Source organism: Trachymyrmex septentrionalis, unplaced genomic scaffold (assembly GCF_001594115.1).
Source record: "Trachymyrmex septentrionalis isolate Tsep2-gDNA-1 unplaced genomic scaffold, Tsep1.0 scaffold92, whole genome shotgun sequence".
Classification (NCBI taxonomy): Eukaryota; Metazoa; Arthropoda; class Insecta; order Hymenoptera; family Formicidae; genus Trachymyrmex; species Trachymyrmex septentrionalis.
The window spans coordinates 80,160-106,790 of record NW_017306112.1 but is presented as its reverse complement, the minus strand read 5'-3'; the positions used below and the strand labels follow the sequence as shown (position 1 = coordinate 106,790).

Sequence of the window (26,631 nt, the reverse complement as noted above, 5' to 3'; positions counted from 1 at the left end):
AAAACGTTGGCACAAGTATATAATATCTGATGGGGATAACTTTGAAGGGGACAAAATAGATATTCATGAATAAATAAATAATTTTTGAAAAAACACAAAATTCGCGATACTTTTTGAACAGACCTCGTATGTTTATAAATAAATATGGAAATCGATTAAATTGTGAAATATTCAATATATTTTTATTGTACTGTTAAATAAAATATGTATTTCATAATTCAAAATATTAGCATTTTATTTTTATACTTAAATTAAATCAATGTACAACGGTTTTAATACGCATCAGTGTTTCCAATCGGATTCGTCATAATGCTTATTATACGAAGACGGAGAAAATACTTTGGACGCAATTTATTTCAAAAAAAAAAAAACTATCAAAAATAATTATCGACAGACCTAAATTAAAAGCTATCGAAAATAAAAAGACCAGTATGACAAACTAAATTTAGGTTTGATTGGTTATGAAAATTGCACCTCCTTCTCAAGGAAACTCGTAACCTTCCTTGAGAAAAGAAAGCTAATAAGATTCCTTGTTTAGTCAAGAAAGGTTTATGAAACATGAAATGAGGAACAAGAAATCCTCATTCTTCAAAGAAGGACTATGAATACGGGTATTAATCTTTAATCTGATTCTTCAATACGTAGTCCAATTCTGGCCTTACTGCGTTACCAGTTAGGATATATCCACACAAACTTGCATAGCCACATAAATATATGCATAAAGAAAATTATCCAATCGCATTTCTTTTATAAAGACGTACGTAAAATGTGATTGGATAATTTTCGTTATGCATACGTTTATGCGGCTATGCAAATTTATGTGGATTTACCCTTAACACCTCTAATGGCTTCTGACTTTAAAGAATACACTACTGTCCTTCTTCTCCTGAAATATAATTCGAGCAATAGAACAAAAGTAGTGTCACGTTCGCAACAACTTTATTTTTCTTGTCAAATAATGATTTTTGAACAGACTCGTTAACAGGCTTGAGTAATACATGCGGGTATCAAGTCTCTAGAGACGCACCTGATTCCTCTTCTCGACATTCACCGTTGATGGAGCAGTCAATAAAAGGGAGTATGTAGGAACGCTCACGGTCAAATGTAGAGAAGAGGCAGAGTAATAGTGCGCGTCGTCCAGATCGGCCACGCGCGAAAAACCTCCTTCCATTGTCTGACCAATCGTCACTCTAGATTTTAAATGCCGCGTGTGAACGTAATACTAAAGTCTGAACGCGATTTTCTCGCATTTCAATTTCTAAATCTATGAATTCCGATCCTATTTTTAAATCCAAAACATTAATTCAATTTCTAAATCATAAGTCCTATCATAATTCATAAATTGTAACTTTTAATTAACTTGGAATTAAATCTGTCGTCGTGTAAAATTAGTTATTAAGGCTTTAACTAGTGTACGAATTATTATTAAATATACATTCAATTAATCTCATTCAAGTGTGCATTTCATGGACATCTCCATTCTCTTAGCTAATTCATTCTAATGATAACAGTAATATAACCGCTATCGAATATTAACAAAAGCAATCGCGCGTGCCTATTGGTGCGACCTGAATCGGTTGGAAAAGCAAGCAGTTAAATTTGCCCAGGGAGCAGTAGAGGCCTTGGTACCCTGATCACTACTTTCCACTGGTATTCGGGAACACCAAAGAACATTCGACCAGGCACCTTAAGAAAAGAAAGCTTCTTTCCACATTCCGATAATTGGAATCTGCCGCCAATGAATTGTCTTTAGCGTGTGAGTACAGTCAACGCAATGCTGCAAACGCTTTGAAGCATTTTTTAACTGATCAGTTTTTAAAATTATTTCTTCTAATTGGTTTATAAAATGCTTCAAAGCATTTGTAGCAAGACTTTGACCACAGCTTGTGTCCCACGTATCCGCTTTCGCGCGCATCCATTGGCACTCGAATCTTGGCGATTAGTTCGTACTGCACGTGATTACGTAATGCATGTTGCGTATCTTCGCTATTTTTTCAGCATAGGGAAAGCGGTACCATCAAATGTCCTGAATGTTATACTTCCGTGTCGGAAAACAAAAAGAGAAATTATCTTACGACATTATATTCATTTGGGGCTCCCTGAACGTTTCGAATCCTGTAGTGCATGTTCTGTATTAACTGTCATTCTGCATGCCGTCGCAAGTTGTCCCGATTGTCTCGAAGTATTGGAAAGATTCGTCGCTTATCTAAGGAGAGCGGGAGAGCAACCGTGGAATGATTCGGAATCCACTATAATCGGAATATTTAGCGTTCACCTTTAACCAATCGGTACTTGGACAAATTTGACTACGACCCTCTTTGATACGCGGAATCGCTAATTTCGTATTACACCATCCTTAGATTAATTCGAAACCGGGGAACCGGCCGAGCCTTCCTAAAACGTAACAGTAGAAAGAGAGTTCCGTGCCCAAACACTACTTTAAGCTGGCGGCACACGATGTTTGTTTCTCTGCTGGATTGCCAGCTGGATTAGAATTTTGCCATCGTATTGGCTGCGATGCTAGTACTGACAGCAAAACAGGAAAACAAGCATCGTGTGCCACAGGCTTACTCTTTCTATGTCCGTCAAGACTTTTGACTATATAATTATTAACTGAACTGCTAGTTATCCCCACTCTTCCTATCTTTTCCGTAAGATAGACAAAGAGACTCGCATAGCAAACATCACGCGTGCCCCCGCCAGTAAAATAGCAAAAAATCGAAACACAGTCACGTTACGATGATAAAACAGAAAGAAAGAAAGAGATAGAATATGACATATGTTGCATTATTTTATTACGTTTAGTAAAGTGCAGAATAAAAATAAAATATGCATGTATAAATTTACACACAATAATAAAATATAGATAATAAGTGTTAATAAATATATATATATATTATTTAATAACTATATAAATATGATTGTAATGTTCAATAGCTATACAAATAATGTTATATTATTAATCGCTAAAAATTACAGCTTTCGTTAACGTGCGTCTCAAAAGATTTTTTTGTTTAGATATTGTTGATGCATTTCCCTTCATAAAATAATTTTATTTCGAAGTAAAATGTTATTATTAATTTCTTTCTTTTCTTTGATCTTCTTTTTCTGTTAATTTTATATGGCACTCGCCATTGAAATGACAACGAACTTGGGTAGTGACTTCTTTTCTTTGATGATTTATGAAATTGAAATATATATCAAGTATTGAACTGGTAAACTTAGATTTGTACTGTACGTGAATTAACGATATATCATCGAAGTACCGAGATTCGCCATTTCACTGGGGGGGGGGGGGCATTCTTCATGTTGGTACGGCGTGAGAAAGCCAACTAGCAGTTCATAGTTATATAGTTAAAAGTTAAGACAAAAGATCAAAGAAATTTCGCCCGTTGCTCCGTTCAGTACTATGGCCTAGTTTATATCGTGCACTTGATACACATACTAACTAGTAACTTTCTATTAAATTATTTTAATTTTAGCAATATATTTAAAGAATGATGTACTAAAGTGGTACAATATATATCATAATGATTAATTAAACATATATATATATATATATATATATATCATGTATATGTTTCAACATATCGCCGAAATTAAGATTATTCAATAGAAAGTTACTAATTAGTACCCGTATCAAGTGCAAAATGTAAACTAGGCCTATATGTCGATGAACTCAAACGAACTTTTTCCAAGGCTACGTTCCAAAACTTCCTTTTCATGGAAGATTTTACTCTATATGCTATAATATACGTTACATGTACTACATATTTAATAAAATTTTCCTCGGAGAGGAAGTTTTGGAACGTAGCCTAAAATGAGGACTACCTCTACTCCTCAAATACGCTAGAAATATTAGGTCTGTGAAATTCATCAATTATCCATTCAGCAGCCATTTTAAATACACAAAATATATAAGAAATAAGTTTATGATTGGCTGCTAATCACGTGATTGTAATGACCAATCAGAACACTTAACATCAGCTCTTAATTCTCTTATAAATATTAAACTCTAGGCCAGCTGAGTTGGCTTGGAGTAGGGGAAACTTATGATAATTTGAAATTAAAGAGTTTAAAGTTAATAAAACAGCGAGAACCTATCGTGTTCTCCCGAGATCCGTTCATTTTAGACAAGCGTTCCATACCTCTCATAACCTTTCTCTCCTTCGATTAACGTTTATTTCATTATAACCGCGAAAGATACGCAAAAAGGAATATCGATGATACTATCTCCATCAGCTGCACCTTCCGCGTCACATCTTCCTTCCTTACTAGCGCTCGTGTATACATACACCTCTCTCGTTGCTTCGGGTGCAGAAGGTGCGGACGGGAAGCGGCTACCGCCGGCGCCGTGTAAAAGAACTAAACGCTCCAACTCTAACCCAAACGCTCTCCGGCACGCGGAGCGAGAGGTAATATTCGTTATAAAATAAGACCTCCGCGGCCCGCGGAAAGTTGTATATTAAAGATGGAAGCGATGGACACGACTGCCAGTTCGCATTCGAGAAGAATGCAGAACAGTTACGAGGATGAAGAGGAGCGAAAGCACTTTCAGAGAATCGTCTCCGCATTCAGATACTACAAGTAAGTGCCGCGGATCCAGTGTTGACGCTCACCTCTCTCCCCATTTTCTCTCAAATTTCGTTCTTTCTTATTCCTTGATGCCGATGTCGACGGCGAGAACCGGTACGGCAACAACTGTGGTCTTGAATTTTAATCGTTTTCCTTTTTATTATTGTTCAAGTCACTGAACAGACATGTTGCATTAATTGTTCATTGCGAAGATTCGATTTGTAAGTGATTACTATTCAGAGGTCACTCCCGTGATATTTTTTTTATCATAGTATGTAAATAACATTTGGCGACTCGATGCTCGATGCATGCAGGAATTCTTCCGTTTGTTTAATTTCTTCTCTGTTTCTTGCGCAGGACACACTCTTTATTAAGAGTGAGAAAAACAGAGTCTTATTTTCTTAGTCTACCACAACATCATCAGAAGCTTTTGTCAAAGTACAAGGAACATTTACAAGAAGTCAAACGGTGTATCGAGAACAATGACCAGATCATAAAACTCATAATAAAAGATGTAGCCCATATATTTGAAAACGTATGTCCAACTACTGCTCAAGTTGACAATGTAAGAAGCATTTACCTAACATTTTATTTATCGCACATAGATAGAGTTTAATTAGATCAGTAAAGTTTTTATACAATATAATTAATATATTTTGAAATATATTTTGATATTTTTATCATATCCATGCAATATATTTTATCTGAGAGATGTCCTTAGGACATAGGACATTCTCTAGATGTCCCTTGAAGATGTGTGCTACATATACTTTGGTTAAATTTAATTTTAATTACTTCAACCTAGGGTAGTACTAAGTTAAAAAGTTAAATTAAAAGATTAATTTTGTCGGTAACTATTAACTTCGAATTTGACTTTTTGGAAATCAACCTTCAGACACAATGTGAGGGAATGAGTGTATAATTTAGAAATTTTATATCTTTTATATCTTTTAATCGTTAATTGTAAACAAAAATAACCAGTTCTTCCATAAGATTCTTTAATGGATATGCTGTGAGAAAGGAAAAATATAAAAAAATTATGAAAAAAATGGTCAAATTTTTTCTCTCTCTTTTTTTCTTTAATTGTTTATTCCAAATTTAACTGTTAATTTTTTAATTACTTTATTAATGTAACTTCTACTTCAATTAATTTCATTATGGACTATTTAAATACAAATTCACATATTGAACTTGTATTTAAATAAGTTAATTTAAATTTTCAAGGCTATTAACTTTAACTAAACTTAATTAAAAAAAAAAAATTAACTTATCCAACTCTGCTCAAACTGTGCTTTCTCTGTGATATTGTTCTATGTAAAATAGACGGATTTCATTACAGACGCTAAATCTAAGGCCTGTAATGTCAGATCAAGAGAAAGTGCAAGCTACCATTAAGCAATTGGTACGGGACTGGAGTGTGGAAGGTGCTGAGGAACGAAAAGCGTGTTATCAGCTAATTGTAGACGAAATATTATATCAATTTCCATTGGAGAATTGGTATGATAATTCATAATTATTGTACAAGCAATTATTGTAATATATCAAGGAAACACGAAAAAAGAAAAATCAAGAGAAACTTGCAAAATCTCTTAAAGCTTATAAGACTTTAAGCTGCTTTTTCATCAAAGGATACTAAATTAATATACAGGATGAACCTTTGATGAAATTACAGCTGAAAATATTTCAAAAGTTTCTTTTGTAAGCCATACCAAGACATGACTGAAAGAAATATCAAATGATAGTTAAATTTCTAGTAAACCATCGGACGTGCATATTTTAGTACCTGGTGCAGGATTAGGCCGTCTTGCTTTTGAAATTGCGAAGCGTGGATATACTTGCCAAGGAAATGAATTTTCCCTATTCATGCTGTTTGCATCAAACTTTGTATTAAACAAGTAAGTAACAGTAACGCAAATCACCTTTGCATCTTTTGTCACAATTTTTCCTTTTGTAATAGATGTAGAGATATAAATTTGTATCAAATACATCCATGGGTGCATCAATATATGAATAACCTGAAACCTGAGCACCAGACGCAAGCGGTTTCTTTCCCCGACGTAAGCCCGAGCGATCTTCCAGGAAATGCACAATTCTCTATGACCGCGGGTGATTTTTTAGAGGTGATTTTTAAAACAAGAATATGTAACATGCACAATGAGTACAAAGTATTTGTACAAAGAAAATATCTTTTAAAAACCTTACTTTTAGAAAGTAAATATTAATTACTTATTTATAATGTTCTGTTCTAGTATAAATAAAAGAGTATGAATACTTTTTATGTGCTACAAGTTTTAATTTTTCGCTTATTAAGATAATATATTTTAATTATTCATCTTTTTACAAAATAATTTTGAAAAACATACAATTTATTTTCTAAAAATAAAAAATTTTAAAGTCTCTACAAATACTTTTTGCATTAACTGTAAGTAATCATAATATTATCTGTTCAGTTAAGATAATTTATTTCAGGTTTATACGGAGAGCAACCATTGGGATTGCATCGCGACATGTTTCTTCATAGACTGTGCTAATAACGTTGTACAATTTATCGAGACAATTTATAAGATCCTGAAGCCAGGTGGCATCTGGATAAATCTCGGACCGTTGCTCTATCATTTTAGCGATTTACCGAATGAAGATTCGATCGAGCCAAGTTATGATGCTATCCGTGACGTTATTCTAGGCTTTGGCTTTCAATTGGAGGTAATAAACTTTATTTTTACGTACGATATTTCTGAAACGTTCACGAACGTATAGTCTATTTTTTTTTTTTTTAGAAAGAAGAAACAAAAATGAAAACGCGTTATGCCCAGAATATTAATAGTATGTTACAGTGCGAATATAATAGCGTGTACTTTGTTTGTCGAAAACCAAATGGACATGTGGACGGTGTACATCACAATCAGAATGGAGGTGAAACTAATAGTGCGCAAGAACAAGAGAATTGATTACAGCGTGGCGCTTTTCTTCTTGAAGTGTAGAACGCTGAGATGTTATTGTTTAAGTGCAGCCATGTTTTACGTGTGAAAACTAGTTCTACGATTGCGTTTAAGACTTATATATTTTCTTTTTTTATATCTTTATCTGTCTCAATCTATTCTAATATAAAGACTCATTTCATACAAAAAAGTTTTCAATGGCGCTATGAGATTGTTTTCATAACTTCAATAATGCCTTGAAAATAATAGAACTATTTTTTTAAATTGATCAGTGTATAACTGCAGACAATATCTAATCTAATTATATTTCTTGTTTATTGTATCATGAGTAATTTGAAGTCAAAACATATGTTTTGATAAAGGTTTTATAAATATTTACAAACCAATGATTTTCATTATTGTACAATTATGCGATGTTATTGCGTGCTAGTAAGATTATGTATATATATATATATATACACTGGGCAACAAAATTAACGCAACACCTGTTCACTCTGCAAAAATAGGCAAATTTCAAGATACAATAACTTTGTCAAAAATTGTATCGGGATATGTAAAAAAGCATTTTACAGGTAGAAACCTCTGCTTTTCGGGTCGTTACTTAAAAAAAATAGAATAAGAAGATATATCAGACCTCAAAATTTTTTATGAAATTTGCGAAGTTCCACGGAGTGAAATAAAAATTGTATATAAATGCGATTTACATCATTCGAAAGAGCGAATCTTTACCTTTAATTTGCTTTTTTATGAAGCTCCGTACGATTTTTTTTCATCGAGTTATTCAATGTTGAAGCAAAAATGGTGTTTTTGCTTCAACATTGAATAACTCGATGAAAAAAAATCGTACGGAGCTTTGTAAAAAAACAAATTAAAGGTAAAGATTCTCTCTTTCGAATGATGTAAATCGCATTTGTATTTAATTTTTAGTCTATTCTGTGGAACTCCATAAATTTCGTAAAAAATTTTGAGATTTTATATCTTTATTTATGTTTGTGTAACTTCATGAAACCTCCATGAGATCGTTTTTTAAGTAGCGATCCGAAAAGTAGAGGTTTCTCTCTGTAAAATGCTTTTTTAAATATCCCGATACGACAATTAGAAGTTATTGTATCTTGAAATTTGCCTATTTTTGCAGAGTGAACAGGTGTTACGTTAATTTTGTTGCCCAGTGTATATATATATATATATATATATATATATGTGTGTGTGTGTGTGTACACACATACACAGGATGTTCAACGTAACGGTCCTTATGATTTTTCAGACATTTCCGACAGTTAAAAAAAAGTTGAAAGGTGAATATTCATTTTATACAGGCTACAATAAATGCATGAAAAATTTAAAAAACGTTTTTTCATAAAAAAATTAAACTTATCTTAAATTTTTTAAATAACACCATACAATTTTTCTCATAATATTGTAGAGGTGGTCTTCAAGACGAATTCAAATCACTATCAAAATGTCACTTTTATTGACTTTATTGCATATTTTATTAAATAAATACATGCATGTATGTATATATGTGTTTATGTTCTATGTCTAGTCAGAGGTTGTAAGTACTGCTGTTAAAAATAATGTTGCAAATTTATTAAGTATCAATAAAATAAATAAAACATCAATAAAAGTAACATTTCAATAGTGATTTGAATTTGTCTTGAAGACCTCTACAATATTATGAAAAAAATTGTATGATGCTATTTAAAAAATTTAAGATGACTTTGATTTTTTAATAAAAAAATGTTTTTTAAATTTTTTATCGCATGTTATAATCTGTATAAAACAGATGAATATTCACCTTTCAACTTTTTTTTAATTGTCGGAAATATCTGAAAAATTGTGTGAATCGTAATGCTAAATGTCCTGTTTGTATATACAGGGTGTCTCTAAATTCCCGCAGTACAAAATGTGATACTTTATACTAAAACGAACAACTTTTTTCTTTAGCAAAATTGCGTCCGATAAATAATTTGTTCTCTTATTTGTTAATTTCAATCTGCTCTTCTGCAAAAACTACTTATCGAACGCAATTTTACTAAAGGAAGAAATTGTTTTTTGTGCTAAAACGAACAACTTTTTCCTACAGTAAAATTACATTCGATAAATAATTTTTGCGTTTACTCATTCAACCTGCTCTTCTGCCTAAAAACCTACTTATCAGATGCAATTTTGCAAAAGAAAAAAGTTGTTTTAGTATAAAGTATCACATCTTATATTCCGTATATGGGAATTTAGAGACACTCTGTATATACGTGGGTCATTCGATAAGTCTGGTAAATCTTTATGAGTAAATCTTTTTGACATGATACCTGGAAAGTATCATTCTTCAAACTCTTCCAAGTCAAATTTCAACCAAAATTGATGCGTTGTTCATGTTTGGTAGTTGTTTAAAGCGAGCGAGAAATTAAGCAATTGTCGCGTATAAAAATAAAAAAGGAAACAAATTCCATGCAAAATTAAGTGGATGAGGAATCAATTCGAAGCCAAATTCTGTAATTTTGCACAGAATTCATTTTTTTTTTCATTTTTGTACACATTTTTGTGACAACTGCTACATTTGTCATTCGCTTTAAATGACTATCGAACGTGAACAACGCATCAATTCTAGCTGACATTTGGTCTGGAAGGGTTTAAAGAGAGATCATTTTCAGGTGTCACGCCATCAAATGGATGTTACCATTTTATAAAGATTTATCAGATTTATCGAACGATCTTTGTGTACACACACACACACACACACACACACACACACACACACGCGCGCGCGCGCGCGCGCGCATACACATACGTAAAATCATATTAAAATTAAAAAACATAAAAGATATATAAATTCACTTTTACCGTATATTGTTATTGAGATATTGTACAAATAATGTGGCAATTTGATCAACTTCATTTTGTTGCATTTTACTAAAAGTTATGAACTGTCTTCTTAATATTGCAAGTTTTGATGGTATGGTTATGCGTTTTAAATTCACACTAGAACCTGGTATTTTTATATCATAATTTATTCCCAGTTGTTGCATTGACAGTATCACCTTTAAAAAAAAGTATTTCTTGTTAACGTTCACATATAAACCGTGGCGTTTGATAGAGCATTGTGTACAGCTTTACAGACTGCATAGATTATATAATTTTTTTACTTCAAAAGTGACAAAAAAAAATTGAGTTTTCCAGAAAAGGAGAAAAATTATTTTTAAACATAACCGAAAGTTGATTAATTAAATTAAATATTGGTCAAATGAACACTTTTAACATAACCGAGAATAAATTTTCTGTTATTTTTGTTCATAATCTTAAAAAATACTCTGTTATTTAATTGTGACATTTTTGTTATATAAAAATTCACTAATAATGATAATAATTAATAAAATAATTTTTATTTAATTTTTTTTTTTTTTTCGTTCAATATAATAATCACTCGAAAATTTTGCTTCTTTTCAAGGTTAGATCACTTTTTAAGTAAGGAAACGATGTATTATATAGTAAAAAAACTCATTTAAGTGAAGAAAAAAACAAAAATATGTTATTACGTGAAATTTAGTACTCAATCACTTTTAACACTCAATCACTTGCTTCATGAATGTGTAGTAGTACACTTACGAATTATTACCATATATGTACTATTACTATATTGCTAACGTCAATTAAGAGCTGGCGAAAACACTACGCAGACGATATCTACCTCTCACTTAAATAGCGGACTCGCTTCAGTACGCATGCACGCGTTTCTAACCAATTTTATCATGTATATACATACATATGTACTGGTCCGCGTCCGTATGTATTTATTGTGTAGTGTATTGTATCTGGGGACACTGGTAGTGTCTCGGCGCTAAACATGACGCACGGATGTGCCTCCTTTACGCGAATCGGCGAGTTGCGCCAGATCAAAGTTATCAGATCTCAATAACAGTATGATCATTCGCGTGTCCAACATTGTTTATATAAAAATGTTTAAAAAAAAAAAAAAAAATACGACTTTGTTACTTATGCCAACATATGCGCACACTCGAGGTACACTGTGGAAGTGAGAGATCCGATATTCTCTATCTCGCTATCTTCGCATATCTCCTCCCAAAAAGAGGCTACGTTAGCAATATAGGAGTATTACATATGATTGTTGCCATGGTGGAATTAATTACATAAGGTGAACCATTGCGCATAATGCTGGAGTTCGACCAATCAAAATTGTACTGATTTGCAGAACGAATCATTGTGAATTTCTGCAAATAAACTCAAAAATTGATTGGTTGACAGATCTCCCCACTACTTTCAACCCATTGCGCATCCGTGGGAATAGTACACTTTATTTTTTACACTATGATTATTACTAAACATCAAGAGCCATGATGGAATAAAAAAGGTGAGTTATTCCCATAAACATAGGATTGGTCTCACCAATTTTGATTAACTTAATCGGTCAATTAAGGGTCAATCATGACTGATCAATTCTGCTGAACAGCAAATGCAATTGATCAGTTCCAATGTAACAATCAATCGATAACCTAACGCCACGTTAAGGTTAGACAGAGATACTAATATATTTTTCTGTTATCGATTTTGTTAAGACTACTAGAGAGTCTCTAGGGGAGAGAGTGGCAAATTGCATCACGTGACCCGGTTTCCTCTGATTGGACATGGGCATCAAAGTTCCGATGGTGTAGAGCCATGGTGGGAGTATGCCATTTAGATTAGACGACTGCAAAAGTCGCAGTATGCTTGCCACTTTGTGTTGCAATTTCCTCCTTAATTTTACAATCGGTAAGGTCTTTGTAAGCGATACATATATTATTAATCTTGGAGGTATATATCTTTCTCTATTGTATGTATGTATATATAATTCTGGCAGTGTATCATTCCATTTTTGTCTCAATTAAAAATCTTGGGTAAATGTTGTGCAGCAATATCCTTCTTTATTAGAGTTTGTGCTCTTGGAGCACCGCACCTGGCAGGCATTTTCTAATATGCACAAATCTTGTTCAGATAACTGAAATGAAAATTCAGTTTTATTTCATGTATATATGTACAATAGAGGAAGGTATATATTTCCAAAATTAATAGTATGTATCACTTATAAAGACCTTATCAATTGTAAAATTGAGGAAGAAATTGCAGCACAAGGTGACAAGCGTATTGTGACTTTTGCAGTTATCTAACCTAAAGGGCATACCCTCACCACGGTTCTATGGAGCTTTGATACCCATGTCCAATCAGAGGAGACCGGGTCACGTGGCAATTTGCCACTCTCTCCCTGTGAGGGGCTCCGCACAATAAAAGAAACAGAGAATAAGAATTTTAATCTATCAGAAACTGTGTATTCCACAATATAAGGTGTAGTAAAAAGAAATCTATTATTTTTGCATTAAATTGAAGGCTTTATTTAGCATAGTTATTATAGAATGATCCGATTTAGGTCAAATATGCACCGTTTTGTTCGATAACTTGTTGCCATTTTGAAGATAATTTCATTATGCCTCTCTCATAGAAACCCTCGTCCCTATTGGCAAAAAACTGGGACAGTCGATTTTCACAAGCTTCTCTTGAGGCGAATTTTTCATCAGCAAAATCATTCGCCATAGATAGGAACAGGTGGTAATCACTTGGTGCCAGGTCCGGACTATAAGGTGGATGCATAAGAACTTCCCAACCAAGCTCCCGGAGCTTCTGGCGAGTCACTATCGATGTGTGTGGCCTGGCGTTGTCTTGATGGAACACAATTCCTCTCCTATTGGCCAAAGCTGGCCGCTTCTGGGCGATTGCTTCTTTCAGACGGTCCAATTGTTGACAGTACAGGTCCGAATTAAGAGTTTGGCCGTAGGGGAGCAGCTCATAGTAGATGATTCCCTGCCAATCCCACCAAACACACAGCAAAACCTTCCTGATCGTCAATCCTGGCTTGGCCACCGTTTGCGCCGGCTCATCGCGATTCGACCACGACCGTTTTCGCTTGACGTTGTCGTAAGTGACCCACTTTTCATCACCAGTAACCATTCGCTTCAGAAATGGGTCGATTTTGTTGCGATTCAGCAGCGATTCGCAGATGGAAATTCGGTCCATGAGGTTTTTTTGCGTTAACTCGTGTGGCACCCATACATCGAGCTTCTTTTTGTATCCAGCCTTATTTAAATGGTTCCAAACGGTTTTTTGTGCAATGTTTAGCTCCTGGACAATCGAAACAGTGCTTACATGACGGTCGGACTCGACGATTTCCATTATTTTATCGACATTTTCGACAATTGGCCTTCCAGAGCGTGCATCTTTGACATCAAAATTACTGGAACGGAATCGACGAAACCAAAATTGCGCGATGTTGACTGTTACAGTATCAGGCCATAAACACTATTCACATTTTCAGCCGCCTGGCTTGCGTTTTCGCCTTTATCGAAGAAAAACTGTAAAATATGGCGTATTTTCTCTTTGTTGGTGTCTATCTTTGACACGCGCTCAAACAATACTGACTCAAGCAATCACAAAACTGTCTGAGAAGTTTTTTTTAGTACGAAATCTTATCTTTCTAACGCCATTTGGCGTAATCCGATCGCATTTATACAACGCGAGATACAGATTACTAAAGCCATCTATTGGAAAAATAATAGATTTCTTTTTACTACACCTAATACATGATTTTTGATAGGTTGAAATTCTTATTCTCTGTTTCTTTTATTGTGCGGAGCCCCTTTGGCTCTCTAAAAATTACTACCCTGCATACAAAAATCGGTTCAAAGTCTCAAATCATCTTGTGTTGTGACTTTGATCAGAGGGTCTCTAATTCAGTGATGCGCTGTCGTGAGAATTATTCCTACATAGGAATATCGTGTGCATGCGTAAGCTGCCCTCAGTTTCGTATTGGCTGCTTTCACATCATATCGGCGATACGCATGCGCACAAACATTCCTGTATGGGAATAATTTCCACGATAGTGCACCACTGTTCTAATTTGGCCTGTAACGTTCTCTCTCATTTCGCACATACGTCGCTACTCTAAAGCCCGATGTTCACGATACTAGAAATCGATCCGAGATCTCGGACAGAGAAAAAATTAACAAATCATATTTGAACAATTTGACACATGACCATTACAATTGGGTCAATTCTTTCTTCATCCGAAGTCACGGACCAATTTTTAGCATGATGGATACAAGGCTTAAGAAAAGGAATCGAAAGAATCAACGAGGAATATAACAAGAATATATATGTACCTTTATCTCCTTGCTTTTTCTTCCTAGTAAGTGGCACTAAACAATCACTCTTTTTATTATTCACCATGTCGTACTTCGTACTATTATATTTCAATTCTTCGTTGACGCTTTCGATCCCCTCTCTTAGAATAGATGCATGCGCGAAACGAGAATGTTACAGGCCAAATAAATGCGTCCTTTTATAAACGAGGACTACCTTATTGAACCTATAGTAATTGGAAGGGGAATACACACACAGATGTCGAAGCAATATCTAAATCTAAAGGACAGAAATATCTTTCTATCCTCTTCTATCCTCTTTTGGCACATGTACGGAAAGAAGGAAAGTTATTGAGTAGGACAGAAATATATCTTTTGTTTCTTAGATGTTGCTCACATTTTCCACTCACTGCTTGGATAAGTAATTTCGGTTCCAGTTACTATGAGATCTATGGATTTCCCCCACTCCTCGAATGCGTCGTCTAGAAATACTAAGCTCATCTTTTTTATTCCACCATGATAAAAAGCCAAGAGGTTGATTGTGTATTTTGAAATGAGATAAAAGTTACAAAAGTAAGCAAACTCACTAGATATTAATTAAATTATGAATATTCGAGTGAATCTGTTCATTTTTGTAATTTTCATTTTATTTCAAGATACACAATCAACTCCCAGATAATGATTTTATCAAATAGGTGGATACCGGATAAACGCATATTGTCGCGGCCGGATACCGAATAATCTAGCCAAATACTAGGGAGTTTTTGCAATGCCATATTTATATTTAGATAAAAGCTAAAGTCTTATTATTTAGTGGAAAGTCTAACCTGCATGTGCAATTTCGATTTTTCACTAAATAATAGAGAATTTTTACGATAACGTGAATTCAGATATAGTGAACGCTAAAGTTATGTTATCCTTTTCTTAATTAGTTGTTAACAAGAAGATAACCTGACCTTAACATTCATCATATCTGAATAAACGATATTCCAAAAACTCCCTAATGTGATTTTAATGTTTACCATATCTAGATACACGGTATTGCAAAATCTCCTACTATTTTTGCCGGATAAACCGGATTATCCAGCAGAAAATGTTCCAATATTCGAGTCATTACACTGTTGCAATAAACCGGATATTATCTGGCATAAAATGTTCCGATATTCGAGTCACTACACTGTTACGGTGATGTCCTAATTTTCATGTCGGAATTTCAGAAAACGGAATCTCGAGAAGTAATAGGGCAAGTCAATAAGTTTTTAGAAAAACACTTTTTTTTGATCGATTCATTTATATTTCTCAATATAGTCTCCTTTCAGCTCGATGAATTTGATCTAACGATTCTCCAACTTTTTCAAGCCGTCCGAATAATATGATTTGTCCAATCCTTCAAATAAGCCTCTGTTTCGGCGATGAGCTGCTCTTTGGTGGTGAATCTCTTTCCTCCGAACCATTTCTTCAGGTTTGGAAACAGGAAATAGTCGCAGGGGGCTAAATCTGGCGAATATGCTGGATGGAGAAGTAATTCGTAGCGGAATTCGTTGAATTTGGCCATCGGTGCCGGGCATGTGTGAATCCGTGCATTATCTTGATGGAAGAGCACTTTCTTCTTTGCCAAATAGGAACGTTTTTTCTTTAAAATGTTGTTTAAATGGTCCAATAAGGCTGCGTAGTAACCGCCATTGATCGTTTGCTTCGACGGAAGGTAATCGATATGAATTATATCGCGTGCATCCCAAAAAACTGTGGCCATCATCTTTCCGGCCGACTTCATGGTCTTTGTCTTCTTCGGAGCTGGTTCACCCAGTGAAGTCCATTGTTTTGACTGTTCCTTCGTCTCGGGTGTGAAGTAATGGATCCATGTTTCGTCCACAGTAATGAATTGACGCAGAAATTCATCTGGATTACATTGAAACATTTCCAAACATTGTTTTGAAATCATTACGGTTGCGCTTATGGTCCACAGTGAGCAAACGTGACACCCATCTTGCCGATAGCTTTTTCATACCCAATTGTTCGTGCAAAATTGAAATCACTGTGCCATGTGATATGCCTGTGGCTTCAACAAGCTTGAGCACTTTCACTCGTCGATCAGTCAAAACAATATCGTGGACTTTATCGATGATTTCTGGCGTAGCAGCCTCAATTGGGCGTCCCGAACAAGGTGCATCACATGTGGATGGACCACGTTTAAATTCATTCACCCAATTGTACACAATCGCAAACGCTGGTGCAGATGTGCTATGAACATTATCCAACTCGGCTTTGATTTCTTTCGGCGTTAAATCTTTCATATGTAGATGTTTGATCACTGCACGAAACTCGTTTTTTTCCATTTTGCAAAAAATACAAAAGTTGTTCGCTTTAATCATCTACAGAAATAAAACCACGCGATGAATTCTGCTCAAAATTTGACAGTAATCAACTGAAAAATGCTACTTGTCAAAAAGTAATGTGTCATGGCATTGTGAATGCCTTCTAACAGATTTTGTAAGAACTTATTGACTTGCCCTCGTATAATAGAGTAAAGATTAACTAATCAGAATTATTGAGATGCATTAGCCTAGATCCTCATACGGGCAACAACACTGTGACACCGAACACTAATTGGTGAAAAATGGGTGATAGAGGTAAATTTTACCCCCACAACCGGCTTTTCATCAATCAGCGCTCTGTGTCAAAGCGCTGTTATCTGTACGAGGATCTTACGAGCTTACTGTTTGTCTGCACATATACGTTAAATATAAGATTATCAAAATTGAATTTCTATATGTATAAAAAGAAATTCATTATTAATAAATAATTGTTCGATAAGTATTAATTTTTCAAACATATAAATATAACCACATATATCGTTGAGAATAAAATTGCGTACTTGTTGGTCCGAAATTTTTGTGGCTGGGTCGTCCATGGAGTCGACTTTTTCGGAAAATAGACTGTTATTTTAACTTCAAACCGTTTTTTAATTTATAAGATTCTTTCACTATCTTCTGTTATAATAAAAAAATATATCGAAATTTTATTTTCTTGCGGATTCTTCTACTATATTGTATAATAATCTTTTTTCATAAAATATTTAAAATAAATTTTGATTTTTCACAATTTTGGAAATATTGGTCCATGGGGAACTCAGCCACAAAAATTTCGAACAAACACGCAATTTTATCCCCAATGATATAAATGGTATACATTTATATGGAAAAATGAATACTTATATATTAATGAATATTTATATCGAACAATTATTTATTAATAATGTGAATTTCTTTTTATACATATAGAAATTCAATTTCCACAATCTTGTATTTAATGTATATGTGCAGACGAGCAATGCATCCCAATAATTCTGATTGGTTGATCCCCACTCTATTACATTTCCGAGATTCTGTTTTCCAAAATTCCGACTGTCATGACAGCACCCTTAGAGATGCTTCTTTTACACGTAAATGTGGTTATGAACGAAATTAAAAGTAATGAATAATTTATCTGAAAATCAAGTTATAGTAATTAGTTAAATATAAGGAATGTGTAATTAAATTTCATAAATTTTCATGAAAAATACATTAAATTTAGTATAATGTATTTTTTTATATGTATAGTATGAAATTAAATTCAAATTGTGTAACTTAAAAGTATATTAAATTTTGTGAAATTTTTAATGGCATAGTGACCAAGTGATTCCTGTTCATGCAAGTTTCTTTGAGTCTTCCGGTAATTATACTATATTTTTATTATTTTCCAAAATGAAGTTTTCAATATCTTAGAAAGTTGAAAGTATGTAAAAAGTTGGTAAATTTCTAGAGATTTTTTGAACCATTTTAAATAGGTGAAAAAAACGAATGGACCCGTGTTTGGATAGATGAGGCATCAAATTGTGAGTGCATTTCGATATTCACTGCTAGTGCTGAAAATCTACAGCGAACATAATATTGTATATATTGTATAGTTTCAGCACTGGCAGTGAATATCGGAAAGCATCCTGTATCTTGTATTATAAGTATTATTTACTTTGATAGAAAAACAATATTTTTATCAACTTTCTTAGTAACTATTGTTAAACAATTATTAAAAATAAAAATTTAATATTTAAATTTAAATTTTTCATTATAAAAATTAGTATTTCTGGATGTAATTAGTGTTCAGTGCTACTGAACATGGTTTTTTTCGCCCATGCGCAACAATAAGGGAGTTTTTATCGTAAGCAATGATGTTAAAATAATATCCTATTATCCGTCTGGATAAAGTTATAAAAGACAATATTCGACTATTCAACATTATCCGACAGAGATATATATCCGGTATCCGATGCATTCCTAATTATACGAGTACATATGCACACGCACGCACACACATAAAACTTACGTTTGTCACAGTTTTCGTTATGTTATCCAATTCGTATAAGTAATTTGTGGGAGCTAATGGTGGCTGAAAGAATAAATATCTGTGAGTATTGGTGAGTATGGAAATATTATTTAAAAAAATGAGAAAAAGATCCCAACAATTTGGGTACTCAGATTTGGTTTTGGCAATTTCCCTTTGTAGAGATAGCAATAAATCTCATCACACATTAGAATGTCCTCGGGCATGATTGTGAAAAGTGGACAATCCCATCGGTTTGTAGTGTCTGGTATTTCGTATCTGTTGTATTCAATGTCTAGATATTAGAAGTTTAAACTAGTTTCTTGTTATTATCATCATCATTATACCATCACCTGGTTACAAGTGAATCAAAAATTTCCTTGTCGTATCGATCTGAATTAAGTCTTTTATTGTTCCATAGCCAAGCTTGTTCAATTGGCAAGTTACAATACAGCGTGCACTGAGGGGTTTTGTATAATTTGGTCGTGCAATAGATTTCATATCGATAACCCTTGATATAATTGCTGCCATCAAATATCAATAAGTCGTTTGAATCTAATTTACGCTGAATATCTGATTTGATTGAACTCCTAATAGCTTTCTCCTTCTTCGAATCTGAAAAGATGCAAGATCAGAAAGAATGCAAGACAGATTGACACAATGTAATATTTGAATATTTGTCGCACATTGAAATTGCAAAATATCGGTAAATGTTAAGTATAGCGTACTCCTCCCGCCCCTCCTTCTCCTTTGATTTTCCTATAATTTTGTAAATTTGTATATTGTGCACAGAATATGTATATTCCAAGAAAGCAAATTGTTGCTCAAAAATCTCGTTTTCTTATTGGATTTCAAAGTTTTTTTTTAATGTTAGTAAGTTGAAAAAATGATAACTTAATAATAACTTGATTACATATGCTTACTAATATTGTCTATGAATTAAAAAATATCAGTTATACATTAAATATATATTAAGTATAAAATGATATATTATGAATATATGGTTGAACAATTTAATAATAATAAGAAAATAACATATTAATTATATAAGAAAACTACAGCTTAATTATATGAGAAAATTACAACTTTATTTTATAAGAAAATTTGTATTTGATTAAAGAACCAGAGAATATGCAAATATACATTTTGAATCACGAACTATTCTGTGCTACAATTTGAATTATATAATAAAATTATAGCAGAGAATTATATAATTATATAATAAAATTACAACTTAGATTTAAATCTAAGTGAGTTTTCTTATATAATTAAATTATTTTTTTATTATTATTAAGTTGTTGGAATATCTCATTTTACACTTAATTTATAACTAAACATTAATTCATAAATAATAACATTAATGAGCATGTGCAGTTGTAAATTATCATTAAATTATCATTTTTAAATTTACTAATATCAAAAAACTTCGAAATTAAATAAGAAATTTGAGCAATGATTTTCCTTATTAAAATATATTTTATCCATAAAAATACATAAATTTACAAAGAAAATTGGAGGAAAAGAGGTGTTATACTAAATATTTATCAAAATATCCATGTACATAAAGGTCAATATCAGAGGAAAACTGGAAAATGGATATTCCGGCCTTTTTCATAACAATATCAAATATCAGAGTAATATCCACATTCTTTTTCGTAGTTCATACATGTTTCTAATACTGAAAATCTGTAGTTTGCGTTATATATATTAGATAGATTTGTAATAGTTTCTTGGTATTAGCAGTGTTTAAATTGGAACATAATCAAAATTACATGAAAACATTGATCTCTATGCAAATATCCTTCATCTCTTCAAATTACCCGCAAAATATACATTTTTATTGTAACCCGTTTGGATTATTGCGTTGCTCTCGCTGATTATCTCCACGTTTTGACCACTACTCTTCAACTTCTCCTCGAAGTAACTCTTGAGCTCGAGGCTCCTCGTGGTTTTGCCGCTGCATGGTATGCCAGTTATCATTATTAATGGCATTTTGATGTAATGTAATTGATGATAAAATTTAAACTTTTACATGTATATAAGTAATCATTCAGTAGCACAACCAGCTTCGGTTTTCATGAAATTACTCACGTTTTTGCATGAAATGAACAAATGTGGCAGAAAAAAACCATGTTAATTAATGGCCCCTGTCCGTCCATAGAGTATACGGAGGCAATACAGCTGTCGCCCAGAACAGGGATTCCAAATACCTGGTACCACTGTTATGGCTCCTGCACACAGAACGCGGCAATGCTTGCCGCGCGGCGGAAGTTGTCGCATTAAACAATAATTCTATGTTTTTAAGTCGACCTCATCTTGCAAAACTTCTAGAAATGATGTAATACTACTTCTGCCGCGTGGCAAAAGTTGGATTGAGTTCAATTTTTGTCGCGCGGTGGAAATTATATATCTATTACTTCCGAGCAAGTGAGACGTTGATTGGCTATCGTGCCAACTTTCGCTGTGTGGTAAGCATTGCGTTCTGTATGCGGGAGCCATAAGAAAGAAAACGGAATGATTGTAATTCGTCGTGTTGATTCTGCGAATTCCATTACCAATTTCCTCTCTATGGGATTGGACGGCATCAGTGATGCCAGACATGCCCTCGCGCATGCGCGCAGTCTAAAGCGCCAGTAGAGTATCTATTCTGTTCGTGAAATTGACGTCCTTATTCGCCCCAAAGAGAAATATAATATAATTATAAATTTATAGATATTAGACATATCTCTTATTGTGAGATATCAATTTCTACATTAACACTATTTACATTATCTATATGAGAAGCTGATTCGGCATGCCTTGATAAATTATATCGATAACATTTATGCGAAATATTACAAATTTTACACCAAGCTCTATTATTATCCTCTGCCAACCTTTAAAGATATTTTTATCTAACCAAGATCTTCTAAATTTTCGGATACATACTTTTTCTTGGGCCTTTTTCCTGACTCCATTGCGATTTCTTTTCTGACCTAAAATACTTTACCTCATTTCTATTTTCCTCTTAGGATTCCTCGCACCTCTTGTTGTCCGGTTTGACGCGCAGACTTCGCCAGACTTCGCTGTCCACACGGCATCACATCGTTACTTTAACCTAATAGCTACGCGCATGCGCGAGTGCGGGGCATTACTGGACAGCACCCTTATAAGTCTATGGATCGATCACACTTGATGTTTGCCGACGATTGCTACTGATTTACTCAATATATATATATATATATAGTCTATACATACAGACATATATATATATATATGTCTGTATAGACTATAGATTCATATACGTGGAATATATAAAAGAGTAAAATTTATTAAAACGTGAGAGAATCTCAAAATTGTGTTGGATATAATACGATATCTGAAAATCGAGACATAACTGAATTTTAGGTAAAGGCTGGTAGATTCACAAAACTTCTTAACATGCAATGCAAATGTGTTGTTAGGTAATGAATGTAAATATAACAAATAATTTATTTATTCACATAATTGTATCATATCATTGTGATTTTTGGTCTGTTTTCTGTTTCTGCACTAAGCTGTTTTACAAACTACTTTTTCTTATACATAAGACAATCGCCAAACTATTACGTGATTAATCTTATATTTCTATTAGTTATAATTCTGAGTCGCTGACGACGTTAACTCGAAAAATAGATTCGAATCTAAACGCAAGTTAGCCAATCCAATCAGTCAGCGCCTCGATATGGTTAGTCCGCTGAGGATTAGCAGTCAGAATCGGCAGTCGGGTCGGCCTACAGAGTTGGTAGTCTGATACGATCTTAAGGGGCTGGGCATAATGATAGGAATAGAGAATAGGGAACAGAGAATAAGAATTTCAACTTATCAGAAATCATGTATTGTGGAATACTGTCACGTCCGCAATATTTTTAAACTTGTCCAAATCACTCTTGGACAAATCATGAACATTTTATCACTTATAGATTGGTACACGAGATCGCTAGGACCATATCTGACGCCTCCCCACCATATGCGCCCTAACAGGGCAGCGACGGATGTGGATCCCTCTCTCTCTCTCTCTCTCTCTCTCTCTTTCTTCTCAAAAAGATGTCCTCGGAGCATGAGTAATAGAAAACAGTCAGTAATAGACAGTAACTGAGTTAGCGTCTTAGCGTTTGGGTCGAGTGCTCTCGGGCAAAAATTTTCTAAGTCCTCTTCCATCGGCGAAACATTGCCTCAGTTTTGCGCGCCGCGTATGAATGTAATCGTTTCAATTTCTTTTAAAATAAATTTAATTCAAATTCTAAATTTAAGTAATTCTAAATCTAATTCAAATTCTAAATCTAAGTAATTCTAAATTTAGTTTAAATTCTAAATCTAAATAATTCTAAACCTAATTCAAATTCTAAATCTAAATAATTCTAAATTTAAGTAATTCTACATTTAAGTGATTCTAAATTTAACTGATTTTGTGAATTAAAATTAATAAACATCTTAGCTAAATCTGAATGAACTTTCTCAACAAATCCTTTCTTAACTATCTTCCCATATTAATTCGTACCAGTGACGACCAAATTAGCTAACTTAGACTATTGTGCACATGAGAGCTACGAATCGACGAGGACGGATTCGACGCCAAGTCCAGGATAATGGGAAGTCTGAGAGCCACGCACACCGATCAACCGCGTGCCACAACCATTGACGGAGACCTCATCGTGAAAGTAGGATATTTTTACTTTATCACATTTCGGTCACCGCGGACTGTGAATCCTGTTCGCGCGTACTATATGTCCGGTACACCCGCGTTCGCGCCCGCCTATCAGCACTTATCTGTTGGAAACTAACCCTTACATCACGTGGATCCGTAGCGCATGTTGCGTATCTTCATTATTCTTTCGTCAAGTAGAAAACGGCGAGACTAAATGTTCAGAGTGCTACACCTCTTTACTTCGATGAAAAGAAAAATTATTTTGAGATATTGCGACATTACATCCATTTAAGGTTTTCCGAACGATTCGAAATTTGTAACGAATGTTCCGTGTCACTGGCCACCGTACGAAATTTCACGGGTTGCCGTGATTACCCTGAAATTTTAGAAGAGTTTCTCGATTATCTAGACAGGACGGGGGATACACCTTGGACCTTCACGGAATCGACTATCGTCGCTGTGTCGAGCGCGCAAATCTAGCTGAAACCTTAAACTTTAAATAACAACGATGTAAAGACTCCTGAATATAACATAAATAAACAAACAAAATAAACGGCGAAAGAAGAGTTCATTAGGTTATAAAACATTTAATTAATTAAAATATTAGGCGAAGATGAATCGATACGGAGCGGCGCATATAAATGTATAAATGTATAAAAAAAACATAACAAGTTTCGGCTACAGGATTGAGCCCTCTTCAGATGTAAAGTGTGATAAAATAAAACAATAAATAAAAAAACTTACGACAGCTTTAAGGTCTATGCTCACAAAATGGAAAACGGGAGGTCATATCAAGGACTCCGAATACAGAGCGTTGTACTGTAGTGACGGGTCTCTTCCGAGGGCCTATGGACTGCCAAAGATACACAAGCTTGGTTGCTCTTTTAGAATTATCGTGTCATCGGTGCGCAGTCCGCTGTATTCTTTGGTTACGTTCTTACATAATAAATTATTCAAGACCATTCCGAAGGCCGACAGTAACGTTAGAAATAGTTTCGAATTAGTCGAGAAATTAAAGAGTGTGCATTTCACAGAGGCACACGAACTAATATCTTTGGATGTCACCTCTTTGTTCACGAACGTGCCAACGGATGTAGCGATTGACTGTGTGAACGAACATTGGTATGTTATTGCCAGCGATTGCTCCCTACCCAAGAAAGAGTTCTTGGGAGCAATACAGTTTGTCTTAGACTCTTTTCCTTCGACGTTCTTTTCCTTCGACAATGTGATTTACAAGCAATGCTTTGGCACTCCCATGGGTTCTCCAATATCACCGATAATAGCGGACTTAGTGATGAGGAGATTGGAGACAGTGTCCTTGATGTCGTCGAATTTTGACACCTTATTTTATTATAGATACGTTGACGACATATGCACTGCGGTACATCCCTCGCAAATCGACGGGCTACTAAAACAATTCAATTTATTCCATCCACGCTTGCAGTTCACCGTAGAAAGAGGCGGAAATACGATAAATTTCCTGGACATTACCGTGTCTATCAATGAAAATCGGTGTAATTTAGACTGGTACCGTAAGCCAACGTTTTCAGGTAGATTCCTGAACTTTCATTCTAATCATCCTTTGACGCAGAAAAAAGGCACCATCTTTTCGTTAGTCGACAGAGCCTTTTTATTATCTGACAATATATTTCACACCAAAAATTTGACTTTCATCATTAATATCTTACTCCTAAATGACTATCCACTTGATTTTATTTTTGACTCTATCAACCAAAGAATAAAAAATTTGATTAAAAAGAAACACAATGTACATAACGTTGTAACCGATAGTGACGTTACTAAGGAGTCTATCTCTTGGCTTACGGTTCCCTTCATTCCGCCTCACACAGAGAAATTCAGAACATTGCGCAAAAATAAAGACGATATCAGGGTAGCCTTCCACAGCCCCAACAAAATGAGCAAGTACATTAGAGTCCAAAAGGACACTTGTCCTCGTACATCGAAAAATAATGTCGTCTATAAAATTTTATGTAATGATTGCGACGCGTCTTACGTCGGGCAGACGGGCAGACAATTAAAAACTAGAATTGCGGAACACCGTAACCATATTAGATACAAAACTTCTGCTCGCTCTGTCATTACCGAGCATAGGCTTCTTCATGATCATGATTTTCAATGGGACGGTGTTCAAATTCTGGATGAAGAACCTTCTTACAGAAAGCGGTTGATATCGGAAATGTTGCATATTAAAAAGCAAAAAAATAGTCTGAATCTACAAACTGACACCGAAGGTCTTCACAAAGCGTATCTACCGATTATAAACAAAGTATGACTCTCGATTCTGTCGGCCCGTCTCCTCTCCTCTCTCAGTGCGTTGCGTTTCGTTTAAGCGAGCGGTCACATCGTGAGCGACGCCGACATGTCCGGCTCCGGTGTGTGCAGTCTTGCCGGCGTGTTACGGTTTACACCTGTTTCACTTTTGCATGTGCGGCGGATCATATTGATTTATTCAAGTTTGCTGATGAGTGTGCGATTTTATCATGATTGCGGCGGTTCTAATTATTAAAGTCTGTTTTTTCTTACAAGTTCTTTTTCGGTCTTGTCTAGCGATCTGGCTTTGATACTGGACATCTTGACTGCTCAATCGCACGTATTTTCGAGATCCATCCGAATTTTACTTTTTTACGTTTTATGTTGATTGCGACATGAATTATTTTTTTTATTTATTGTTTTATTTTATCACACTTTACATCTGAAGAGAGCTCAATCCTGTAGCCGAAACTTGTTATGTTTTTTTATACATTTATACATTTATATGCGCCGCTCCGTATCGGTTCATGTATCTTCGCCTAATATTTTTAATTAATTAAATGTTTTATAATCTAATGACTCTTCTTTCGCCGTTTTGTTTGTTTATTTATCTTAAACTTTAAACAAACTTTAAACAAATTTT

The 26,631-nt window shown here is 34.3% G+C and overlaps 3 protein-coding genes across 6 annotated transcripts; 2 read left to right on the top strand and 1 right to left on the bottom strand.

Annotated features, from left to right (window-relative positions):
* Positions 1-4,030: 4,030 nt before the first annotated feature.
* On the top strand, positions 4,031-7,779 carry LOC108756065 (carnosine N-methyltransferase). The gene is made up of 7 exons (XM_018499625.1): positions 4,031-4,587; positions 4,933-5,140; positions 5,915-6,072; positions 6,330-6,470; positions 6,533-6,695; positions 7,045-7,278; positions 7,353-7,779. The coding sequence occupies exons 1-7, from the start codon at positions 4,472-4,474 to the stop codon at positions 7,521-7,523; spliced, it is 1,191 nt and encodes a 396-aa protein (XP_018355127.1). The 5' UTR covers positions 4,031-4,471; the 3' UTR covers positions 7,524-7,779.
* A 2,556-nt stretch (positions 7,780-10,335) lies between these two features.
* Positions 10,336-21,218, bottom strand: LOC108756066 (protein KTI12 homolog). 4 transcript variants are annotated; one of them, XM_018499626.1, is made up of 6 exons: positions 21,143-21,218; positions 20,872-21,008; positions 19,405-19,666; positions 19,192-19,330; positions 19,055-19,117; positions 10,336-10,549 (listed from the first exon to the last, which is right to left on the bottom strand). In XM_018499626.1, exons 1-6 carry the CDS (start codon positions 21,208-21,210, stop codon positions 10,349-10,351), a joined length of 870 nt encoding a protein of 289 aa, XP_018355128.1. In that variant the 5' UTR covers positions 21,211-21,218; the 3' UTR covers positions 10,336-10,348. The 4 variants fall into 4 exon arrangements, with proteins under 4 accessions (XP_018355128.1, XP_018355130.1, XP_018355129.1 ...); XM_018499628.1 differs by lacking the exon at positions 20,872-21,008 and having other exon boundaries at positions 21,143-21,215; XM_018499627.1 differs by having other exon boundaries at positions 20,872-21,196.
* Positions 21,219-24,477: 3,259 nt separating this feature from the next.
* Positions 24,478-26,010, top strand: LOC108756059. Its single transcript, XM_018499618.1, has one exon. It carries the CDS (start codon positions 24,478-24,480, stop codon positions 26,008-26,010), a length of 1,533 nt encoding a protein of 510 aa, XP_018355120.1.
* The last annotated feature ends 621 nt before the right edge of the window (positions 26,011-26,631 follow it).